This window comes from Stigmatopora argus, chromosome 16 (genome assembly GCF_051989625.1).
Source record: "Stigmatopora argus isolate UIUO_Sarg chromosome 16, RoL_Sarg_1.0, whole genome shotgun sequence".
Lineage (NCBI taxonomy): Eukaryota > Metazoa > Chordata > Actinopteri > Syngnathiformes > Syngnathidae > Stigmatopora > Stigmatopora argus.
In genome coordinates this window covers 5,512,093-5,533,379 of record NC_135402.1, presented here as the reverse complement: position 1 = coordinate 5,533,379, position 21,287 = coordinate 5,512,093, and the positions used below count along the sequence as shown (strand labels likewise).

The 21,287-nt window shown below is 45.7% G+C and overlaps 2 protein-coding genes and 1 non-coding gene across 3 annotated transcripts in view; all 3 read right to left on the bottom strand.

Annotated features, from left to right (window-relative positions):
• Positions 1-136: 136 nt before the first annotated feature.
• Positions 137-19,411, bottom strand: smad7 (SMAD family member 7). The gene is made up of 4 exons (XM_077622190.1): positions 18,943-19,411; positions 17,920-17,973; positions 13,602-13,673; positions 137-1,038 (listed from the first exon to the last, which is right to left on the bottom strand). The coding sequence occupies exons 1-4, from the start codon at positions 19,409-19,411 to the stop codon at positions 500-502; spliced, it is 1,134 nt and encodes a 377-aa protein (XP_077478316.1). The 3' UTR covers positions 137-499.
• Positions 137-21,287, bottom strand: part of dym (dymeclin) — a 55,374-nt gene continuing 34,223 nt past the window's right edge. Inside the window, exons 18-21 of the mRNA XM_077622189.1 lie at positions 18,943-20,696; positions 17,920-17,973; positions 13,602-13,673; positions 137-1,038 (exon numbers count right to left, since the gene is read on the bottom strand). Of these exons, the coding sequence (XP_077478315.1) occupies positions 20,683-20,696 (14 nt within the window). The 3' untranslated portion in view covers positions 137-1,038; positions 13,602-13,673; positions 17,920-17,973; positions 18,943-20,682. The remainder of the gene's footprint in view (positions 1,039-13,601; positions 13,674-17,919; positions 17,974-18,942; positions 20,697-21,287) is intronic.
• LOC144091406 (small nucleolar RNA SNORA68) lies at positions 16,489-16,623 on the bottom strand. Its single transcript, XR_013305685.1, has one exon. It is a non-coding gene; the product is annotated as a small nucleolar RNA SNORA68 (small nucleolar RNA).

The window sequence follows — 21,287 nt, the reverse complement described above, 5'->3', positions numbered from 1 at the left end:
GCATCTCCCTTCGGTTTTGTAGCTTCCTGGTGTGCGTCACTGCTTCCTGTATATGATGTCGTCAGTCATCAAGGGCAGCCATACCGAAATAACTCGGCGAAAGAAGAGTCCCATCATTAGAAAAAGTAACAGGAGATAAATGTATATATATTTTTTTTATTATTTTGGCATTTCTTTTGTTTTGCATTTATATTAAGCAAAGTGCATCTTATTCTTTTTTTCTCATCAACACATTGCACAATACATAAATAATGATGCATATAAAATGTCTTCGTATTTACAATTAATAATATATTTATATATAACATAAAATACATTTCTTGTCTCTTTATTTTTCCATCAACTTTTCAGTCACTTTTGTGCGAAGGTTTTTTTTTTCCCCGTTTCTTCCTCGGTGCGGTAACTTTCTCAATTTGGAACCTCTTCATCAAAAAAAAAATGGAGGATGAGGGTGGGCCTAAGTGTCCGAGGAAGGGAGCGGGTGCGAGGGGGGCCGCTGCTATCGAGTGTTGAAGATGACCTCCAGCCAGCAGGGGCAGCTGCTGATAAACTGTCTGGTGTAGCACTGTCCCCAACCTTTGACGAAACTGATCTGCACCGTAAAGCCCGTGCGCGGCTGCTGCGTGAACTCGTGGTCGTTGGGCCTCCGCAAGCTGCTGGCCTTGTCGTAGTCGAACGCCTTGATGGAAAACCCGGGGAACACCTTGTGCACGAGCAGCGTACGGGAGTCCGGGTTATCCAGTGTGGCCGACTTGATGAAGATGGGGTAGCAGCTTCGGTTGTACACCCACACGCCGTCGGGCTCGCGCGTCAGCTGGATGCCGTAGCCGATCTTGGCGCGCACCATCTGCACGAGCTGCGACTTATTGTCCGAGCAGAGCTGGCCCAGGCAGAAGCCGTTGCCCTGAGGTAGATCGTAGAAGATGTCCAGGGAGGACTCCTGGACCGAGTAGAGGCGTCCCACGCGGGTCTTTTCTTCCCAGTAGGCCACCACGCACCAGCGGGACCGCTCCCCGGACTCCTGCATGGCCAGGGAGTCTGGAATGGAAAGAGAGGGAGAACGCAAATTTAAAAATGGGCTTTTCCTGAAGAGTACAAGCATAGTCTGTTGCGCCGAGATAGGTCACTTTAAGAAAGGTGAAAATAGAAATAGCTGATGGAGTAAAAGCCCATGAGAAAGGTACTTTATCCTCAAAATACTCTACACCACCGACCAACCTAAGCACATCCGCAATCACAATTCTCTGGTTTCTCAGCCTGAATTTTCTGTGTTGAGTTATATCTGGAATCACCCCCAAAATAATTTGACCCCCCAGAAATGCAGGTTGGTTTCTACAAATAGCATACAGAACCTCATATGACTATTAGCTGAATTGGCAGAGTGGGTTGCACCAAAAACTACTATTGACCAAAGGACCAAAACAATAAGTCTTAATAATAGTAAGGCTTATTTTTACCTAAAAAAAAAGACCATGTATAGTAAGGCTTTTCTTTCTTTAAAAAAATTAAGACAAAAGTTAGGATTGCTGTTTTGGGTCCCTGCACAGAGAACAAAATCCAAGAACAAGACCACATTGTATGCAGTTATGCAACTATCTACAAATTCAGAACCGATTTTCTTCTCTCGAAAGAACAAACCAGAAACATTGTGAACTGCATTAACAAAGCAAACTATCCTGCTACATTACATTTAAAATAGGCAGACAATGTCCTCTGTAAAGACCCGCATTAGTTGGCCTACTTGACGACACGCCCGCGGGAACCTACATATATCCTGTCTGTGACATTTTGGTATGATAGCTATCTTGGTGCATTATTGGGCTCATTTTCAGGGGTTGTAGATAAAAGTCTGCCCTTGCTGAAAACAGGGACGGCAAACTTGTATTTAGGCTGGCTAAAAAAGAAGCGCCTGCCCGGGGGTAGCGAAGACCGGAGGATGACCGCGTGTCTTTAAAAGGAAACAAAGTCTACCGAATTCCTTGATTATAGCGCGGAACGGCGTTCTCCGCCCCACTTTTTGCCACGAAGGAATTCTTGGAGGCCAAGGCGGCAACCGGGAGATGCCGGCGTGCAAGTGCCCACATGCACTCCACTACTTGTCCAGGCATTATAAGCGCTTATCTCCTCTCAAGCTCGCCGTGTTTTTGTTGGCGGCGCGGGCCAACAACGTGCTGACGTCACCGCAATCTCCCCGCCGCACGCTGCGGGAAATCATCCCCGTTGTCGAGTTGAGTAACATCCCCATAAACATTGTCTCCTCCGGCCTATTTGGTCGGGGGGGGGGGGGGGGGGGGGGGGGGGGGGGGGGGGAGCACGTGTGGCGGGGACGGGACGGCGGAGGCGAGCGACGAGGCCCGACCCGTCTAAAGTTCCCCCGAGCGTGAAAAAGAAGAGTGGCGTTGGCGGCGCTCCAATTTCCAGCCCCCTCCCTCCTCGTATCTCCGTTCCGCAGCAATGTGGCTCTGAGCGACTCCCGCCCCGGCCCTCAAAAGGTGGGAGCGAGCGAGGAAGTGGGGGGCAAGGGCGAAGAGTGGGAAGCACATAGTTGGACTGCGACTTCTGCGTCCTTGACTAATTGCGCCGTCCTCTGTCGGACGTGTGTTTACTTCCGAAAGCAAAAAAGGAGCCCCCCACTCTCCTCGGAGTTTGGCTTCCGTTTCATCTAACGCGAGCCCCCTTCGTGTAAAGCGGTAATTTGGAAGGCCCCGCCGCAGACAAACGGAGACGCTAATGCGGCAGGATCCGCGGCGGTCCGAGCGAGCCTTACCGCGGCCTGTCATTAGCCTTCATTACACAGAACCGGCAGACGGAATCAGGGAAACGGGGGGGGGGGGAGGTGGCGGGGGGAGGGGTGCTAGGTGGTGACTGAAAGCCTCCCATAAAACAAGCGGAGCCGTGTTCTTTGAAGTTGGTCAGAGCCGGGGCCTCGGGGGGAGTTTATCGTAAATCCATCCTCGTGGGGCGCAAGGGGAGGGAGGGACGCCTAAGTACCCGACTATCTACCTTAGACTAAACGCAAGGGGGGAAAAGGGCCATTTATCTTTTAGATAAGAGACAGAAAATGTCTCTGACCCCGCTGACGGAGGAGAGCCTGGCGGGGGCGCTCACCTGCCAGGTAGGGGGGAGGGAGCATTGGGTGTGTGTATGTGCATATGTGTGTGTGTGTGTGTGTGTGGCAGAGACCTGGAGAGTCTTTCTGTTTGTTATTGCTGGGACAGACGGGGCCTGGCGTCAGAGGTCATTAGAGCCGGGCTGCCTGTCTAAGCGTGTCAGAAAACACCCCGCTATTTATGACGACAGCGGCCGGGCCCGCTGGACTCCGCCCCCCTCCCCACAGCCCCGGGCAGGAAGACGCATTAAATGCCACAAAGATTAAAGATAAGACCACGGGGGCGGACAAATACACCAGCAAGCAAAAGAAAATAGGTTGGAAAAAAAATGGGTTGTGGGCAGACAAGATTTTGGGACACAAAAGTGGAATGCAGTTTTGCAACGGGTGAGTTTTCCTAGGACTAATGGTAGAGTGCCCATTCGAAAGGTACCTGGATCAATGCTCACATCCTGCAAATTCCCTCCTTTGAGGTCCAACAGAAAAATAGTAGGCTAGTCCTTGGGATAGTAGAGGGGCGGGTTCGGTACTTAGCTGAAATGGGTGAGTAGCTGCTTACCATACGAAAGGTAGTTGGATCAATCACTATCTTCCGCATCTTCCAAGTTCTCACTTGTCAGGTTGAATAGAAAAGTAGTGGGCCAGTCCTTGGTAAAGTAGGGAGGTGGGTTGGGTACTTAGCTCAAAATGGGAGAGTGCCCACTTACCATGCGAGAGGTAGTGGGGGATCAATCCCTATACCAAGGACTGCCTCAGTACCTTTCTATTTGGCCTAAAAAGCGAGAACTTGGAAGACGCGGGAATCGATCCAACTATTTCTTACTCATTTCAGCTCAAACTGAGGTGATCAAACAATAGCCTACACAACAAGCTTTTTAGGCTTGTTTTGGGTAAAAGAAGCGTTACTATACATGGTCATTTTTTTGAAGAAAAAGCCTTACTATACATCTGGGGTGGCCAACTCCAGTCCAAGAGAGCCACCAATACACCTGAATCGAATAATCGGGATTGGTGTTATGCTTCTGGTCAACTTGCTGATGAGTTGATCATTTGATTTAGGTGTGCTAGGAGTGAGATATGGAAAACAGACCAGATAGCGTCTCTCTAGGACCAGATTTGGCCACCCCTGCCATATGCCTTAGAGGCATTTTAGTAGCAAGGCGAAAGCGATATGGGCGGTCCTCGGCCCTGTCAGTAGCTTGTTCACAGCTTGTCCTGACAGCACATCGGACTTCATACTCAAAACATTCATGGGGAGAGAGAGAGAACATCTTGGGTTTTGGACAGCCTCCTCCCACCTCATAAAATATGACGCTATTTTCAGCGTCCGTCATAGTTGCAAGACAGGCACTTCTTCCGTGTGTACATCTATCTGGACGTCTGCCCGTTCAGGCATTAGTCGGTCTGTCTGTCTGTCTGTGTGCCAGACACTCGGCCTGCTCTCATCGCTTTTCCTCCGCGAAGATTATCTGGCTAGCCAGCAGTCTCGAGGCCATCTGTCGAGCTTCTTCCGCGCCTGTCGGCCACCCGCGTCATTCTGGCCTACAGCCTCGGACGTAACGGGATTGGGAGGAAAAACGACGTTGGCTGGTATTTGTGGAAAATGCGGAGGCCAAAAACAAATACAGGTCTACGTATATAGTCATCATATCGCAAGCGCTATTTTTGTCTTTGTCACTTGTGGCTAGGCAGGTCTTGCGTGGGTTTTGCCGTCTACCGATGGCGACAAAGCAAGAAAACATCAACCAGGATGTAGACGCGGCGGTAACAGCAGATTGCGAGGGCGCGACACATTCTGACTGATACAGACGATAGATAATTTTTGTGCTCTTGAAACAAAATGGCATCCGGTGGGAACGTATAAACTAGGTCTTTATCATATCTTTAGAAAAGAACAGATGACGACAGTATGGTCAGATTAAAAACAGAAGTGCTCACTAATATTCCTAAAATTATGACAATTAAACCAGTAGTGTCAAAGGTGCGGGCCGCGGGCCGAAAGTTCCTTTTTTTGGCAGTGGCTCCTTAGCCGATCAAATAGTTCCAGGGGCTATTTAGCCGGTACCGGGTCAAATAGCCTATATGGCCCCATATGGCTATTTAACCGGTAAGAATTCTGTGTGGGGTAAATAATAAGAAACTATGGCTACGGAGCCACTGCCTAAATAATAGTCATAATAGTCAACGAAATTTCCCGAATAGGGGATGAATAAAGTTATCCAATCCATTAAATCCCTATTTACCTAATGCTAAAATCTATCAATTGGCAATAACACATCAAATTTCAATAAGATTGGTTGAATGGTTTAGAAAATCCCCTATTCACTCAATGTTCAATAATAGGTTACCGGCTAAATAGCCCCTGGGACTATTTGACCGGTTACCGCTGGGGTAGGGAACATATGGCTCGGGAGCCACATGTGGCTCTTTTGATGGGTGCATATGGCTCTGAGCTAAAATATGGAAACCGGTGGTGAGAGAAAAGAGTCTGGAACGTCACGTCGGCACTGTGGCATTGATTTTTTTTCCATTAGTCTTCTGCATTCATTCTCTCATTGATACTCATTGAACTCATTGAAATTCATTGATTAGCAACAGCTTAACAATGTTGTCAAAATAATTAAGAGACTTTTTGTACTTTAAAAGTTGTAAAATGACTAAAAAAATAAAAAAAAAAATCGCAATTTTGACTTTTAAATTGTGATTATGTCTCTCAAGGAATAATATTTGAAAATAGGAATTGTTTATGACTCTCTCTTTCAAAAAGGTTCCCAACCCCTGGGTTACCGGCTAAGGAGCCACTGCCATTTTTTTTCCACACTGGTGCCGCAAAACCAGGGGTTTGGGGATTGTGTATTCTAGGGCGCCCTAGACGTCCAATCCATTTTGACTGGGAGGGGTGAATGAAGTCCGTTCAAGTACGTTAACTTTTTGGTCCAAAAATACAATGGTTCGGCTCACATCAGATCTAGTTGGCATTAACGTGTCCCGTGAACCAAACCGAGTTCTCCTGAATTAGACGATGGAGCTTTATTAGCTTGGGTTCTAAGATAGCCGAGAGAAGGAGGGAGAAAGGAGAGGGTGGTGCTTGTCGGCTGACTGGCTCTTTGCAGTCTAAAAAGGTTAATCATTACCTCTGTCTGCCTCAACACACAACCGTTGTCATCACACACGCCCGCAGCACTCACACAGCGGCTGAACACAGGAATGGGGAAGACGTGAAGGAAATGGACTCTTGGCAGCGGCGCCTTATTTTCTAAGTCAACACCCTCTCCCGAGCTAGCGGGGTTGGGGTGTTGCGGTGGGGGTCTATTCCAAAAGTTCAAGGGTCACGCCACGGAGGCGTTTCTTTTGTTTTGCTACCAAGAAAATGTCTCACTCGTCACACACAAACACAAACGGTCTCAAGTAGAGCGACGGCCGCAAGTGAAATGTATGAAAAACTATTAAGTAAGAGTAATTGGTCGTCAAGTGGGGCAAGAACAATATTATATGGGTTTATGGGAGAAGGTGGTGAAGTGAATGGTTTTTCTTCATGGTAGAAAGTTTTCATGTTTGAAAAGCTAACATAAGCTAAAACTTTAACAATTTTAACAATATTTTTTTGTCATGTCATCTGACCTCGATTTCACAATCTGATTTAAAACTTGAATTGTATGTGTTGGTTTTATAGTAGTTTTAAGCTTGCTGGCATTTGAAAAATGTATGTACACATTTGTATTTTTGTGCACAATTTGTGTAATTTTCTTGTTTTTTTGTGTTTAGCTTTGCAATATAATTTACCTGCAGTGTAATAAATGTCTTGATATAACCACAATGTTTTTGACAATTTTGTCATGCTAGACATTTTCCAATCTGCCAAACTGGTTAGTTTGTATATGCATATTGTTGATTAAATATGGCTGATTAGCAAAATTGATCCATATAAAAAACTGTAGAAAAGACAACGTTTGACAAATAAATCTGCATTATGTTCAAATAACAACATTATACTAGAGTTGTGAAGTTACAAAAAAAGCTCAAATTTCAAATTGTTTTCCAAAAATGTCTGAAAAGGCTGTCGTATGATTAGGATGTCTACTGTTTATAAAATGTAAAAAAAACCTCTGAACACACCATTCAAAGCATCCGATTATTTCATTTCAAATCATAGCCAATTCCAAGTAGCCCCCACAAAAGAACATTTTAGCCAATAGAAGCAAGGAAGCAAAGAGGGCCCTCATGACATTAAAAGCCTGGCATGGGAGTGGCACTCTTTCACTATCGGTTAATCTTGGACAACGATTCGCAGACATGCTATTTCTTCCCAGAAGCATCCGGGGTTAGAGATAAGAAGCGGGAATGTTTGGCTTGCATAATCACATGATCTCCACGTCTGGACCAGCACAAGTCTAAGAAGCAGCATCATCATCATCGCCGTCGTCATCAGAAGAACATTCTGTTCCCATGTCCCGCCTCTTTCCTCCTCATGCTGACTGACTTATTATTATTGTAACACTTCATCAACACTGTCCACACACCCCCATCATCCCAAATGCCCAGATTTCCCAGGGTGACAGGACAAATAAACACCACATCGTTGCACGCCGGGTGCCTGGCGAGCACTGATGATGTCATCACATTAGATTATATAGCAGGTGACTCACATAAGTGGACAACAGGACACGCCCACTTCTTTCACATGCACGTTAAGGCGCCGAGGTGGGGTGGGGGTGCAGACAATGGGCAGGGACCATTTTGTGTGCATATTCAGTTCTATATAATAAAAAAAACAAGCAGCAGGGGACTAAAAATTAGGTGAAAAAAGTTGCACCAAATTTAGTGCACAAAGCACATTGGCCAAATGCATCCAATGAATTTGTTCATTTGCTGCCATCTCTCCCAGTTCTAATGCAAGGGGCGTCTAGTAGTGACAAAGAACGATGGAAACAGCCACGATTGGATATTTGAAAGCGTTAATGGTCAGATATTTGCTTGCAAAATGTACTAAAATCCCAACTTGGTAACCGACACTCCCATTAAAATCAGTGGGAGGATAAAAACAGCTTCATAAATTGACATCTGGAAGGATTAATGATCACATATTTTGTACTAATATCAAAAGAAATACTTTGCAGCTCAGTCCAGCCTAAAGGGGTTTGCATTTCCAAGAACCAAACTCAACTTACACTGAAGGTGTCATCTCTTGTGCCAAACCCCGTGGCGTTCGGGTCGTGTGGGGAAAAAAGGCCGACCTGTAGAGCCAGTATGGCCTTTTAGTGTTGTTAATAAACAGCACTACACCAGTTGTGTGTGCGTGATCTCACGTAATGCACTGTTGTCACTATGCAAGCCAGCCCCTCGTGGCTATGTTGAATTGACCTCCAACCAGTACAGTCAGGTATCATCGGGAATAAATGGACTGCGGGGCTCGTGGGAATCGAACACTCGCACAGAAATGCGAGTTTACTGATAAAGCTTTATATTTCGAGCCAAGAATAATTAGCTGATTAAATCTTACATATTTTTTTAAGATTGCCTTTGAAAATTCCATATCGGTCGACCTCTAGTTATGTATTATCCTTTCGTGTCAGAATGTGCTCCCAAAGTAACAATGTTCAACTTGTTCTGGGCTACACTCCAAAAAAACGCTTCCCTCCCTTCTACTAAAAGGTACCCGTAAAAGCCTGAAAATGAGGGAATATTCAGCCAAAGTCCCGCATTCCGTTCCCCTTCCTCCTCCTAACCTCAGTGTTTTTTCGATTTGTGCGGCGTAATGACACAGGGTGGAGAAAACACAGCAAAGCCAAAACCCAAAACGGAGTCGCCCCTTGCCAAGAGGCGGCTCTGGCGGCCTCGCAAAGAGAGGAAGTGGGGGAGTAATGAGAGACGCCGGCCACGGCACGACTCGGGAGCGAGGAACCCAGGCCGGCGTCTCCGCTCGCGCATGCCGCTGAAAATTACAGAGGACGGCCTGCGAGGCGGCCTCCGCCCAAAGGACGCCATCTTGCCTCTTTAAAGAAAACATGGGACATCCATTGGACTGGAGGGGGGAAAAACACACATGCAGGAGACAGTGGAATCTCCAATTGCACAGGTTTAGACCAAAATTTCCCTAAGTAAAATAATGGAAGCATAAATCATTATTTCCAGCTTCAAATACAGTAACTCAAGGGTAAGCCTTATTTTTCCTCCAAGGGCCGGTTCAGAAAAATCGAAGGATGCAAGAGCCAATCCTTTCATTATCATTTCTCAAACAAGATGATATACTGTATATCATCTCGTTGTACAGTACTACAGTACTAAAATGTTAGGGAAGTGCCTCGACTGATTCAATGGCTGCCATTGACTGAAATAGGCGTCCAATCCAACTTTGCTGAGGGGGGTTGTCAGTGATAGAATGAGGAAACATGATCAGGTTGCTGCAAAAAAAGTCAAGAAAATCAAGATAGCTCCATTTATCACATTGGTGATTGGAAGCGCACTAGAATGTTGGTTAAACTCAAGATTCGTGTGCAGGCCATATTCAATGATATTGTTAACATTTGCTTGGACACTCAAGTGCTTGCACAACTAAAATAGGAGCAACTAGATAGTGATAGATATTGTGGTTAAGGATAGTCATAGCTGCTGGTATACTTTGAGTCATTTTCCAACACAAATGATAAGAACTCTAATGTGAAACAAGTGGATTGGACATCTACTTGTGGCAAACTCATTTAAATTCCCAATAGAAGAATGAAAAAAAGTCATAGATTTGGACGCCAATCATCGTCTATGGTTTTTATATGTGATAGCTGCACAGAAAAGTAAAAGCGAAAAGCTACAGTTCATCCCTTGCTGCCTGAACTGAACTTTAGTGAGTCAGTCTGACAAAAAGATTCCGTTGTCCCTTTTTCTTTCTGCTTTTCCTGCGTGCGTATTTTTTTTATGCAAGGCCTTTTCCCCGCCGGCTCAAAGACATGAGGTCATATCCTGCGCGGCCCTTTCCTCTCGCCGCTAACCCAAACAAGGCGGGAATGCCGAGAGCGAAGGAGCTGAAATACTTGGACGTGGAGAAACACTGAGGCCGCTCTGTTCAAGCTGGAAGTAAATTTCCGGATTTGAAAAAACGTGAAAAAAAATACTGTTTTATGGGGGTGACACTACGCTTCCCGTTATTAATGAATATAGAAAAAAAAATAGGCTAGCCGTCATGACAGAAGGTTTGAATTAATGAGTCCGGACTAAATTTAATCCCCCGTCGCGAGAGATGTTGATGGCTCATGGACCTCTAGCGGATACGACAACTAATTAATATGACAAGCATGTGGCGAGAGGGATGGAATGCTTTTTTTTTAAAGTGCTGCCGTCACTTAAATTGTGACGGGTAAAGTGACAGGACAAAAAAGTAGACGGAATACTGAAACTAAATAAATAGATTAACAATCTTCCTGTAGTAACAGCTTTAATTACGATATTTCGTCTATCACTGTCAGTGGTGCTGAAACGTGATCACTTATTGGCAACCAACTCAGTCGGAATGTAATTCACATTTATCGCTGTCTATGGCAGTGAAAGAGTTCAAATCTAAGATGAACCGTGTTACATTTAACCCATCGACTGCCACTGACTGTAATAGAATTCCAATCCATTTGAAGTGAAAGTGACTAACAAATATATTGGACGTTTATTAGTGACAAACTAATCCAAAACACACTTTTTCACAATTCAGAGGGATAAAAAGAGCCAATTGATTGGACATCTATCATCGTCACAAACGCAAACGGACTAGTTTGTCAGAGTTTGAAAAGTAGCGTTAAACAAACAATAAGAAAATGACGCATATTGTGCACTACAATGATTTTTGGGGAGTGTCAGCTATCTTAATAATATACAATGGTCGACTCCAAGAAAGCGTGGCTAAATTTAAAACCGCCACAAGAGGAAGCGCCTGTGTGACAGTGGGCAGCATGCCAGGGCTTGCACCGTGGTCATTCAATCCTTTCACGCCCGTGTGTGTGTGTGAGTGACATTGGAGCCTGTATGGATCCCAGTCAGGCTTGGGTGGCACCAAGAGGCATGCCTCCAACACACTAATAAGAAGTTAACAGGATACAAATAAAAACACTTGATCCAAGTACACCAAAAACCAACTCAAAGTGTCCAATTGAAGCCTCCCTCCCCCCAAAACAGCATTTCAACTCCGACAACACACACCTCAATACACGCACACACGTGGCCGCCCACGCCAGCGTCACGCCTGGTATTCAGGCAGCGTCGCCAGGATTTCAACAGCCCTCTCATCAATTCTCGTTAAAAACAGAAGCAGACGTGGGCGCAGGCTCCGTGCAGAGCAACCACGTGGGGGGTGAAGGAAAAAGCCAGTGCGGACGCTAAGTCCAGCAAAGACCTCCGCCAAGGAAGGTCAGACAACCCTAATTTGGATCAGATTAGACACAGACGTGGATTTTCTGCCTCCCTTGTTCGTGTCAATGGGATGGGAGTTTTAATCGCTGGAAAGTAAGGCTAAATGTAACACCGACAAGCCTAAAAGAAAAGTGGATACAAGTAGTAAAAAGCAACCTTTGTGCTAACGTATCATGTGTTCTATGATGGACTCCCTGACACGTAGAAAGTTTTTTTTTTTGCAAGTGGGTCGAGCAAATCTGTCAACTACCAGATGATTGTGAACCATTAAAATGCCGACAAAGTTTTGTTAAGTTGTATTATAAAATTAAAAAATGTCGCATTACCAAAACTAGGAACAAAAACTAACAATCATGGTACTATTAAAGTACATCTGTGATATTTCAGCCATCGTTTTTAGGCACAATTCCAAAAACAAAAAGTTGGGCAAATGCTGCAATGTGCACATTTTTTAAAATCTGCACCCCATGACGATTGTAGTAGCTCTATTAAAATTCAGAAAACTAACCATTGTTTGACTACGCTTTGTTGATGTAAACTAATCTTTGTGAAACTACAGATTTATATAGATTCAACCTCTTACCATCTGGTTTAAGACCTGGTGAAAGCGGTAAAATCTCTTGTAAATTTGAAAATAAAACAACATTATGCACTAATATAAGGCAGATGTCTCTTCTAAACTATGACAATTGGTAGGTTCATCTGGATTGGCACTCCAACAACTAAAACGATGCCCTGTGGTAACGAGAGGTTTTTACGCAATTCTGCCAACAAATGTTTTGTGGGGGGTTCATGAAGAGAAAAATACTATGCAATGAAGGCTGCCAACATATACAAACCATCATAAAACAATCATTTGCATCTGGACAGCAATGTATCAAGTTCAACCTCGCTGTCCTAAAAAGGAGCGTTTTACGTAACAAACTGCAGGGAAAACGTCTTTAGCGGCGATACTGAAGTCCCTGCCGTTCTCCATTCACAAAACACTTAGTGATCCCTCTCATCAGTTTCTGTGGTCAACTGAGACCCACCAAATCAAACTGCTCCACCCCCAAGTGCCCCTCCCTGTTCTGTGGCGTGTTCCAAGCGGATGACGCGAGGCGGCGAGAGGCCGCTACGAAGCCGCGAGTCTGGCAGGCAGCCCACTTTGAATTTGCGCTTGTCACTGTCGCGGCATCTCGGTTAACTCCTTCCCTTCTTGCTCACTCTTTCACCCAGGTTTGTGGGTCATGTACCGCAGTCAACAACTCTTACTAAGATTTAAAAAAATTCTCTTGGCGCCCCGCCTTGCCTCTTCCTCTGTCTGGAGGGGAATATATATAAAAAAGGGGGCGATTGAGGGAACTGGAAGGTCAGCGACAGGCCTTCTGGGAGAGCTGTGTTTCTTTTGTCGGGGCCCCAGAGGGAGGGTGCAGGGGAGGTGAGAGGAACTGGGGGGGGGGGGGATGTGCAGTGGCTTGCCAGGGAAAATTATGAGGGCACCGCTTTTTTGCCATCTTTGCAGAGGTGGACCATTTCCAGAGCTGCTTATGCCAGGAAGGAAACTAAGGGACGAGGAGGAGGAGGGAACCCATTCAGGAATAAGTACATGGGTGAGCAGCCCTGAGGACCCCACTTCCAGGGTTTCACAGTTTAAAGTAAATTCGGTCTAACTCGTACACGCAAGGGTGACTTTACTGTCCAGAATGAGAAATATTCAGGGGTGGGAGTGTTGGGAGTGGTGCTGTTGGGGTGGGGGTGGGGGATATGGGCAGCAAACACCAACCGACATAAAACAGGCTTTAAAAGGGCCTAGTAATGAGAACCATCTGAGGGCCCGGAGAGAAAAACTCTGCCCGAGGACGCGGCGCCGGCTCGGGAGGGAGGCCAAAGAGGATTATGGGAAAGGAAAGCCGAGGAAGCCCCATACTGGGGCCCGAAAAAAAAGGAGAAAAGCGCCTGTTTCTCTCACTTGCACATGAACGGAACCGACAGTGTCCGTTTCCGCCTAAACCGCCTTTGCCAACGAAGCTGGCCGGGATTTCTGCCTAGTACGCACACCACCCTCAAACGTCCTCTCCCTGGCTTAACACGCAACCATGGAAGCCACAGTGAATATATTTACCTGAAAGCCCCACGGGGGCCGAGTAGGTTGTTCCCCCGGTCTCACTGGATGAAGGTCCTGAGTCCGGAGAATCTGGAGGAAAGACATAGATTTAGAATTAGTGAGGCTAGACAGAAAAGAGACAGCAGCCAATCTGTCAATCAAAAAATTGAAATCAATTCCAGATGAAGAAGACGCTAATGATCAAGTAGGAGCTGTGATAATCTACCATAATCTGCATCGTACAGATCCAGTGCCAAATAGACCATGAGAAAGGGGGGATCACTCCAAAGCATCGAGGTATTGGAGGAGAGAGCTCGCGCTGGCAAAGCTTTGCCGCCGCAGCGGTCGTGCTAACGAGCGGCGAGGGCAAACAGCCCCTCTTGGCCAGCCGGTCCTGCCCGCACTTTCATTGGCTGCCAGCGGCCAACAGTTCACAGTTAACCGCAGGATTGAGGAAGGGAGTGGGAGGCCGTGGGGGGAAACACTGTGTGGATTATATCCCACTAGAGCTGAAACAAGGTGGCAATTTACATCAGAGCAGCTTTCATATGGACTAATTCTGGCGCCGCCGTCGCCAAACGCTGCGGCAGACGGCGACCCTGACACGGGCGACCTCCACTTTGTGTATACCAAAAGCGGCAATTTCAGTCATTGTAACAACAAAATTACAACAGGGACGGCCTTTGACAGATTACATGCTGTCAATCTATCATTCATTCAAAAATCAGTAAGCATAAAAGACAGTGAAAGGATCAAAGCGGAAAATGTTTACAGTTCTCCATTCTTGGGAAGGAAAAAGTAGTAAAACACAGTTCCTTGTATTTGAGTACAATTAGAACAACGTGTAAAATTTTGGGCGCTAAATCCAAGAGGACACATGCAGTTCAAGCCTATAAAGAATATAAAGCATGTAGATTCACTAAAGCAAGGAGTAAAACTCATTTCTGGGTAGTCGGGATTGGATTCCAAAAAATCAAGGAGTAAAATGCAAAGCTCTGGGTACAAGTACAAAAAAAGGTGATAATTTCAACTCTAAATATTTTACTCATTATCATTTTTTTTCAATATACATATTGCCAAAAGCAACATTTTTTTAATGGGTAAAAATGACAAAAAATAATGTCATCAGTATATGACAAATCCATTTTTTTCGGATTCGATCGAGCCCAACAGGTAAGAAATGATCTGTTTACAAATATGACATGATGCTTTGTTACTCTACTACTAAGTTTCTAAAGAGCAGTGGTAGTAGTAATGCCCGGAAACTCCCCAAAATCTAAAAGGGGATTCGAACCATTTGCTCATTTTGGAATAATATTAACATTCATTGTAAGCCCCGGGACGGAATCGGGTATTGGGATGACTGACAGCTGCCCGAGGCTCGGGTGGGGGGCGGCACAGTCTACGTCCTATTGTCCTATTAATACATCTCTGCAGAGTCTCCCATGGTCGTGATGGCCACAGCAGCTGCGCCCGCTGAGTCGCGACAAACGGCGGAAAAAAAAATGGTGACAGATGATTTAAGAGTTGAGCTCGCTGCTAATTTCCTGGTTCTCCTGTGGTGCTCCCACGCCAACTCCAGTTGCATAATCACTTCCTGTATCCGCACGAGGCTTCCTATTTACTTCAACTTGTGGGATGCTGGTTGTTAGCTTGACTGACAGCACTGGCGCGCGTCTTTAGCGTGATGCTGAATAAATAATGGTTGATAAGCAGACTGGGAGCAGGGGCAGGTGCGGAGTGGAGGCTGTAGGGGGAGGTGGGGTGGCGATGGGGGGGTTGTAATACAGAGCCACAGCTGCAGCTGCAATGACTTCCTATTGTTTCCACTCACTGAAAGCCACTTTCTCCTCGGCTGGCGGACCCCCAGCCAGCTGCTCGTCTGGCGGGGACATTGTCTGGACCCCGGCTTTCTTTTCCGGCACTGACACACACACACACACCCGCAAATGAGCAGCCAATGGGATGAAAGAAACAGAAAAACGCACCGGGGGCTATCAATAGCGTCACGGTTCTGCTATTCGTATTGGGAAAATTGGGAAAATTCTTTTTAGATTTTGCCGGCAATGTGAACGTTATTTTGCAGCGGTTATCACTGCAGTCTTATGAATACTTGTCGAAATGCATTTTCACAATCGGAAGTGAGCCAAGCAATCGTAACAGTATCTGAACAGGAGAATGGGTGGATGGATTGAACTTGTTTATATCATTATTTTGCTTTTTTCATCTCAGCTCAACAGCCTGTAAACTTGTTTCCCGGGGCAGTAAATATAAATGTAAAACTTTGATTATTCTTGGTTCGGTTGGGCATGCCTGAACAGGGACCCAAAGACGTCATCATGTCTTTTCCCACTTAATTGTGCAAACGTTAACGTTCACAGATCAACACTGCACAGGGACGTAACCTGTTTTTAGTGCACCATTTTGTAAACTAATCTTAAAATGTAGAACAAACCATTTTTTCTGGTCAATAATAACACTGCTCCAAGGGGTAGTACAATTTATAATAACAGTTGTCATTTGGGCATCTGCAGTCAGTCAAATTTTTCTATTCGGTTGTGGTTGTTGGTGGGTTTTTCCAAAGTTTTTTTTTTCCTGTACATGCTAGATTTGTCTATCATTAGGAAACCTGAAACAGGAAACAATGCAATGTTGTTGTCTTTTGAATGTTGTGGCACAAAGTCAGTTTTCTGCCCTACTTACAAACTAAACTTTTTGCTAATCATTCTCTTTGTCAAATTTTTCTGAGCGCACGGATCCATTTTTCTATTCACTTTTAGAAACAATGAGGCAGATTTAATGTCAACATATTCTTATGGTGAGATATATGTGTAATGTAGATGCACATTGTGTATGTTTAAATACAATATACACGCACAGTAGTTATAGTTTTGCACGACAGTGGGCATGTCGAGCCTTGAATTCACTTTCAAAGGCACAGCAGCGTCAGAGAAAGGCGACAAGGCGAAGCTTTGCTGTTTGCACGCCATACAAAAAATCACATCATTGTGACCATGTGATCTTTGGGTTTGGGTGCAAATGTTTGTTGTGGTTTTAAAGCAGGAAAAGACACGACTGCGTGCACCGACGGTCGCTCCGGAATGTCAGGGTGCATCGTTTCGCTTGCCACTCGAGCTGCATGGTCATCATAACATCCAAATAACAACTCATTTTGTTTGTATTCCTCTTTCAGGGAAGAATCATCCTTCTCTTTTTAGATCATTCTTAGCTTTAGGACCAGTATTTTTTATTACTAGTTATACGTAGTGGATTGTGCGCTCATGGTAACCAATTCTGCAGCGCTAACGTTTCTGAAATGAAGAATCAGTATCACACCCCGGGGCCCAGATACCTCATAATCCAGCCCTGTGCGCTTTCCAAATAATTTGCAATAAATTAGGTTTCGGTACAACGTGCCCCACAAAAAAAAATTGGGCAGTAAAGGCGAGCCGGCCAAGATCTGCCCAAAGGCGACACACTACACTTGAAATGTAAGACGCTCCCCAAGTCGACGATGACATAACTCTCTGCGCCCCTGTGGCACCAGGGTGACGACCGTCGTCTAGCTCACTGCCGCGGTGGCCGACAAACAAACGAAGACTCGGCGGCTGCACGGTAAACAACAAAGATGCTTAAAAAAACGTCCCACGTGCTAGCATTAGAGGCATCCAACGCCGGAGACGTGTCCCGCTAACATGACTGAAGTGTGAATAAGTGCGCTCGGCTCCACGAAGACGCGCTGGCAAATAAACATGCTTATATGCCGGCGCGAAAGCCAGCTGGCCGCCGTCCACGCTAGAAGTGCACCGGTCTGCCTCGGTGCCTCTGCTCCGGTGCCATAAATCCCAGCGGAACACGGAGCTGCTTCCTGTGCGCACTAACGTGGATGTGCGCACATATGCGCCGCAGACATTGTCGCACTTATGATGAAGACGTTTAAGTCAGAAGTGCCTATTCGGCAAACGCGGTCTGATTTGGTCCGATTTGATGTCGCCTTGCTGATTGTTAAAAAAGGGATACACCAATGTATTTAGTCTAAACACCAACAACACTAAAATGCCGTGCCATCAATGGCGGCCAACAAGCACATGAGTTTTACGGTCTTTGACCGGTTGAAGGCTTTTTCCATGATAACTAGTACATTGCTTGAGCATGGTGAGATGTCTATAAAACTGAATTAACACCAAAACACATGTTAAATAAAGTGACAATGACATTTGGAGCATGCGTACACTTATAAATACACTTTGGATTCAGTGTAAATATAAATATATGTATGCTGTGTTCGTTCCTCCATCAGTATTTTGACAGTGAGAGAATATCTTTAAGAGCTCACCTGGTGGTTTAAGATAATCCATGGGATAGCGGGAATATGGAGGAGGTGGAGACTCTGCATGAGCAACAAAAAAACAAAAAGGCAAAAGTTGTAAGAAAATACCTCTTGGGATAAACTTACAGCATGTGGGCCAAAACCAGCCAGCCAAGCAACATCATTTTTATTTGAGCCGCCGTGTGACAGAAAACAAATCCAACAGAAAATTCTAGTCATACCAAATGATTAACATAATGATATATTTCCCGTAGTTTTAAGCACACTCTCGGAGGACTTTGCAAGTAGGAGAGTGGGGCCCGGGGGGGGGCATGCTATTGCCTTTCACTGACAGCCAGATAAACAAGGGGGCCGCCTGGCGCCAGGAGAGCCACTATCAGTGTCTAGGACAAACTCAGATAGGGGCCTCTCTCCCTCTCTCTTGCGCGTACACACACAAACGCGGAAACTTACCCAGCGCTCCCAATTCAACTGGATTGGACGTCTGTCACTGTCAATGGCAGGCAACAAGTAACTATTTACTGCTTTGATTGATTCTCCTCCATAATACAAGAATAAATACATTAAATAGGTTTATATAGACATGAAGTCATTGGCTGCCTTTGACAGGGAAAGACGTCCAATCCATTTGAGGTGGACCACTGGGAGGGAAGTGTCAAAGACTTGCTTGCTTTGTTGTTCTTGGGAAGGACATCAACTAAAATTGTCACTCTATTTTGGGGGGATCTGAATGAAATTTGGTAGGTATATTCCAGGAATGTTTGCTAAATTACTGTTTTGATTAATTAGAGTAATAAATTGCAGCTTTGGTTGTATTTCTAAGGAATGTGAGGAAAATTGGACTTTAATTTTACCCAATGTCATTTAAACCTGTTTTGAAATATATATTATAATAAATATGTATATAGCTAAGAAAAAGGTAATATATTCAGGTAAGAGGCACCGCAACAAACTTCCATGTGAACCACAATCATCCAATAAATCAGATTTTTGGGGGGAATATGTAAGTATATTGCAAAGTCTCCTTACCGAGTTCACATAGGCGGCTCATGTGGTGCGGGTTGCAGCAGACGAGCTCCGGGTTGCCTTTGCCGTAGGATTCACAGCACGACAGCCTCTTGAGCTCCGAGGAATGCCTGAGGTCGGGCCACCTGAACACCTTGTAGAGCAGCATGGGGAGGGAGTAAGACACTTGACCCACTTTGGCGTCCACTTTGCCCGGCAGCAGCAAGCAGGGGCTCCGGGCGCCCCCCTTGGACTCGACCGCTTGCAAAAGCACCTCCAATTGTTTCTCTTTAATCTTCTTGAACACGGAGTGGGTGAGCGCCTTCAATTCGGCCTCCGACCCGCCGTGGGACTTGGCCGCCACCTTGGCCGCTTTGCCCATGCAGCAGCCCCCGGGGCCATGCGTCCCTCCGTCCGCCTCCCCGTCGCCCTCCACGGGCGCGCGGCTCCGCCACAGTCGCCGGACGAGCCCCGATCGTTTGGTCCTGAACATGCGGGACGAGATGAGGGTTCCCCGGCTAAACAACGGGCATGGTGTCCGCAAACCATGAAGATTGCCGGGTCCGAGTCCGGAGGCGGCGGTGGCGGTGGCGGCTGAGCAACGGCGAGCCGGAGGAGCGGAGCGGCGTGGCTGCAGCAGCGCGACGCCGGAGACGAGAGTCCGCAGCCCGGCCAGGCGCCCGAGGCTGCTCCGCTGGGCCGCCGCCGGTAGTCGGCTCTACTCGGCTCGCTTAGCCGGTCCCAGCGAACATGGAGGGGGCTTGGACCGCGCTACAAACAACGTAGCGTGGCGTGGAGGAGTGAAAATTGGGCCTGAAAGAGACTTTAATCCACGACGACTAGGAAGGAATTCCCCCCCAAAAAAGCAGGACCGTGAGGAGTTGTTGTTTTTTCTTTTCTTTTCTTTCGAAGCTCCGTGATATCCTTGAGCCGTGGCGTCCTGCAGCCTTTCTCCTTCGCGCACACGGCGAGTCTGTGCGTGGCATACAAGCATGCGAGCCGACGTGTGGGGGTGCGTGTATGTGCGCGTCTGTGTCTGCGTGTACGTGTGTGTGTGTGTGTGTGTGTGTGTGTGTGTGTTCCCTTTCAAGCGGGGGTGACGCGGATTGTGCGCCTAGCGTTTGTGTGTGCGTGTCCTCGCCGCCGAGCGCATTGACGCGCCCGGTCACATGGCCGTCTAGACAGACTGTCGCTTGACAAGAAATGGGATTGTGTTGTTGCGCAAACACCCAACGCGCATAATCAAACAGAGCGCGCACGCGCACACGGGAACGAGCGCGTCCCAAAAAAAAGTTGACGCGTTGGAGGCGACGTGAAATGTCCTAGTCGCATTTTAATTGATAAAAATGTGGCGTGGGTGAAACGTTGCAGTTGGGATTTCTTTTTTTTTCTTCTTTCTTCTATCTTAATCGCGTTGAGGAATGCTCCCTTCCCATGAAGGTTTCGTCAGATGCCATTAACGGTCATATACGTCCAATCCATTTGAGATGGGAGGGGTGGCAGCGACTGAACTTTGCCAGGCATTCCAGTTCAAATGGATTTTGCTGAGGTTTAAATTCACGACTGAACTATGAAAAGTGCCCTGATTAAACTGAAGAGTTAAATACTGCTGGAGGTCGTTTTTTTTTATTTGGGTTGGTTACATTTTCCTAAATTCATTCATTACCAAAGAAACATAACCGAGGCTAACTTTGTTTTAGTCATGCTTACTCGTTGCCGCCCCCGTCTGGACGATTAGGATACGCTCAGTCGCTCGAGTTGCTGCTACAAAAACCTTCCTGTAAATGCAAAAAATATTTAGAGCTTAGTTATGAGAAAAAATGTAACATTACAAACTAATCAATCATAGAAAAAGGCTTTTTAAAAAGGGAATTTTTAAGAAAAACAATAACAAATATACTACAAGAAAGACAAGTGTTTCGAGGCTGTTAACTAATATTATAAAAATATTTCTTAAATATAATATTAAACAGCAATAAAATAGGAAAGCTCATCACAGGAAAATATAAATATTTTGATTAAAGTGTAAGCCAAATTGATTTTTTTAATTGCATGAAAGGATACCTCAGTTGACAAGATACATTTACTCCACTAATCTTCAACAACATCATATGATCATATTTTATTTAGGCAAAAATGCACCTATTTTTCTCAGGGATTTTTTTTATTAACTTTTCTTCACTTAACATGGGGGGCCTGTACAATTAAAATGTAATGTTCCAATAAAGTTACACAGGAATGTTCCAGTAAAAAAAACCTAGTACTTGTTAACGTTTTCTAGGAATGCTCCCGAAAAAACGATATATTTTTTTCCTCGTGAAACATCGACTTCATTCTCTACCATTGTTATTAGCAGTTTGCTAATTATG

What these genes read in the sequence shown, in the direction of transcription:
- smad7 (XM_077622190.1), bottom strand. Translation starts at nt 19,411, where the DNA reads ATGTTCAGGACCAAACGATCGGGGCTCGTCCGGCGACTGTGGCGGAGC. An exon ending in GGATTATCTTAAACCACCAG is followed by an intron (nt 13,674 to 17,919) that starts GTGAGCTCTTAA and finishes TCTTTCCTCCAG; the next exon opens with ATTCTCCGGACTCAGGACCT. An exon ending in GGCCCCCGTGGGGCTTTCAG is followed by an intron (nt 1,039 to 13,601) that starts GTAAATATATTC and finishes TTTCCATTCCAG; the next exon opens with ACTCCCTGGCCATGCAGGAG.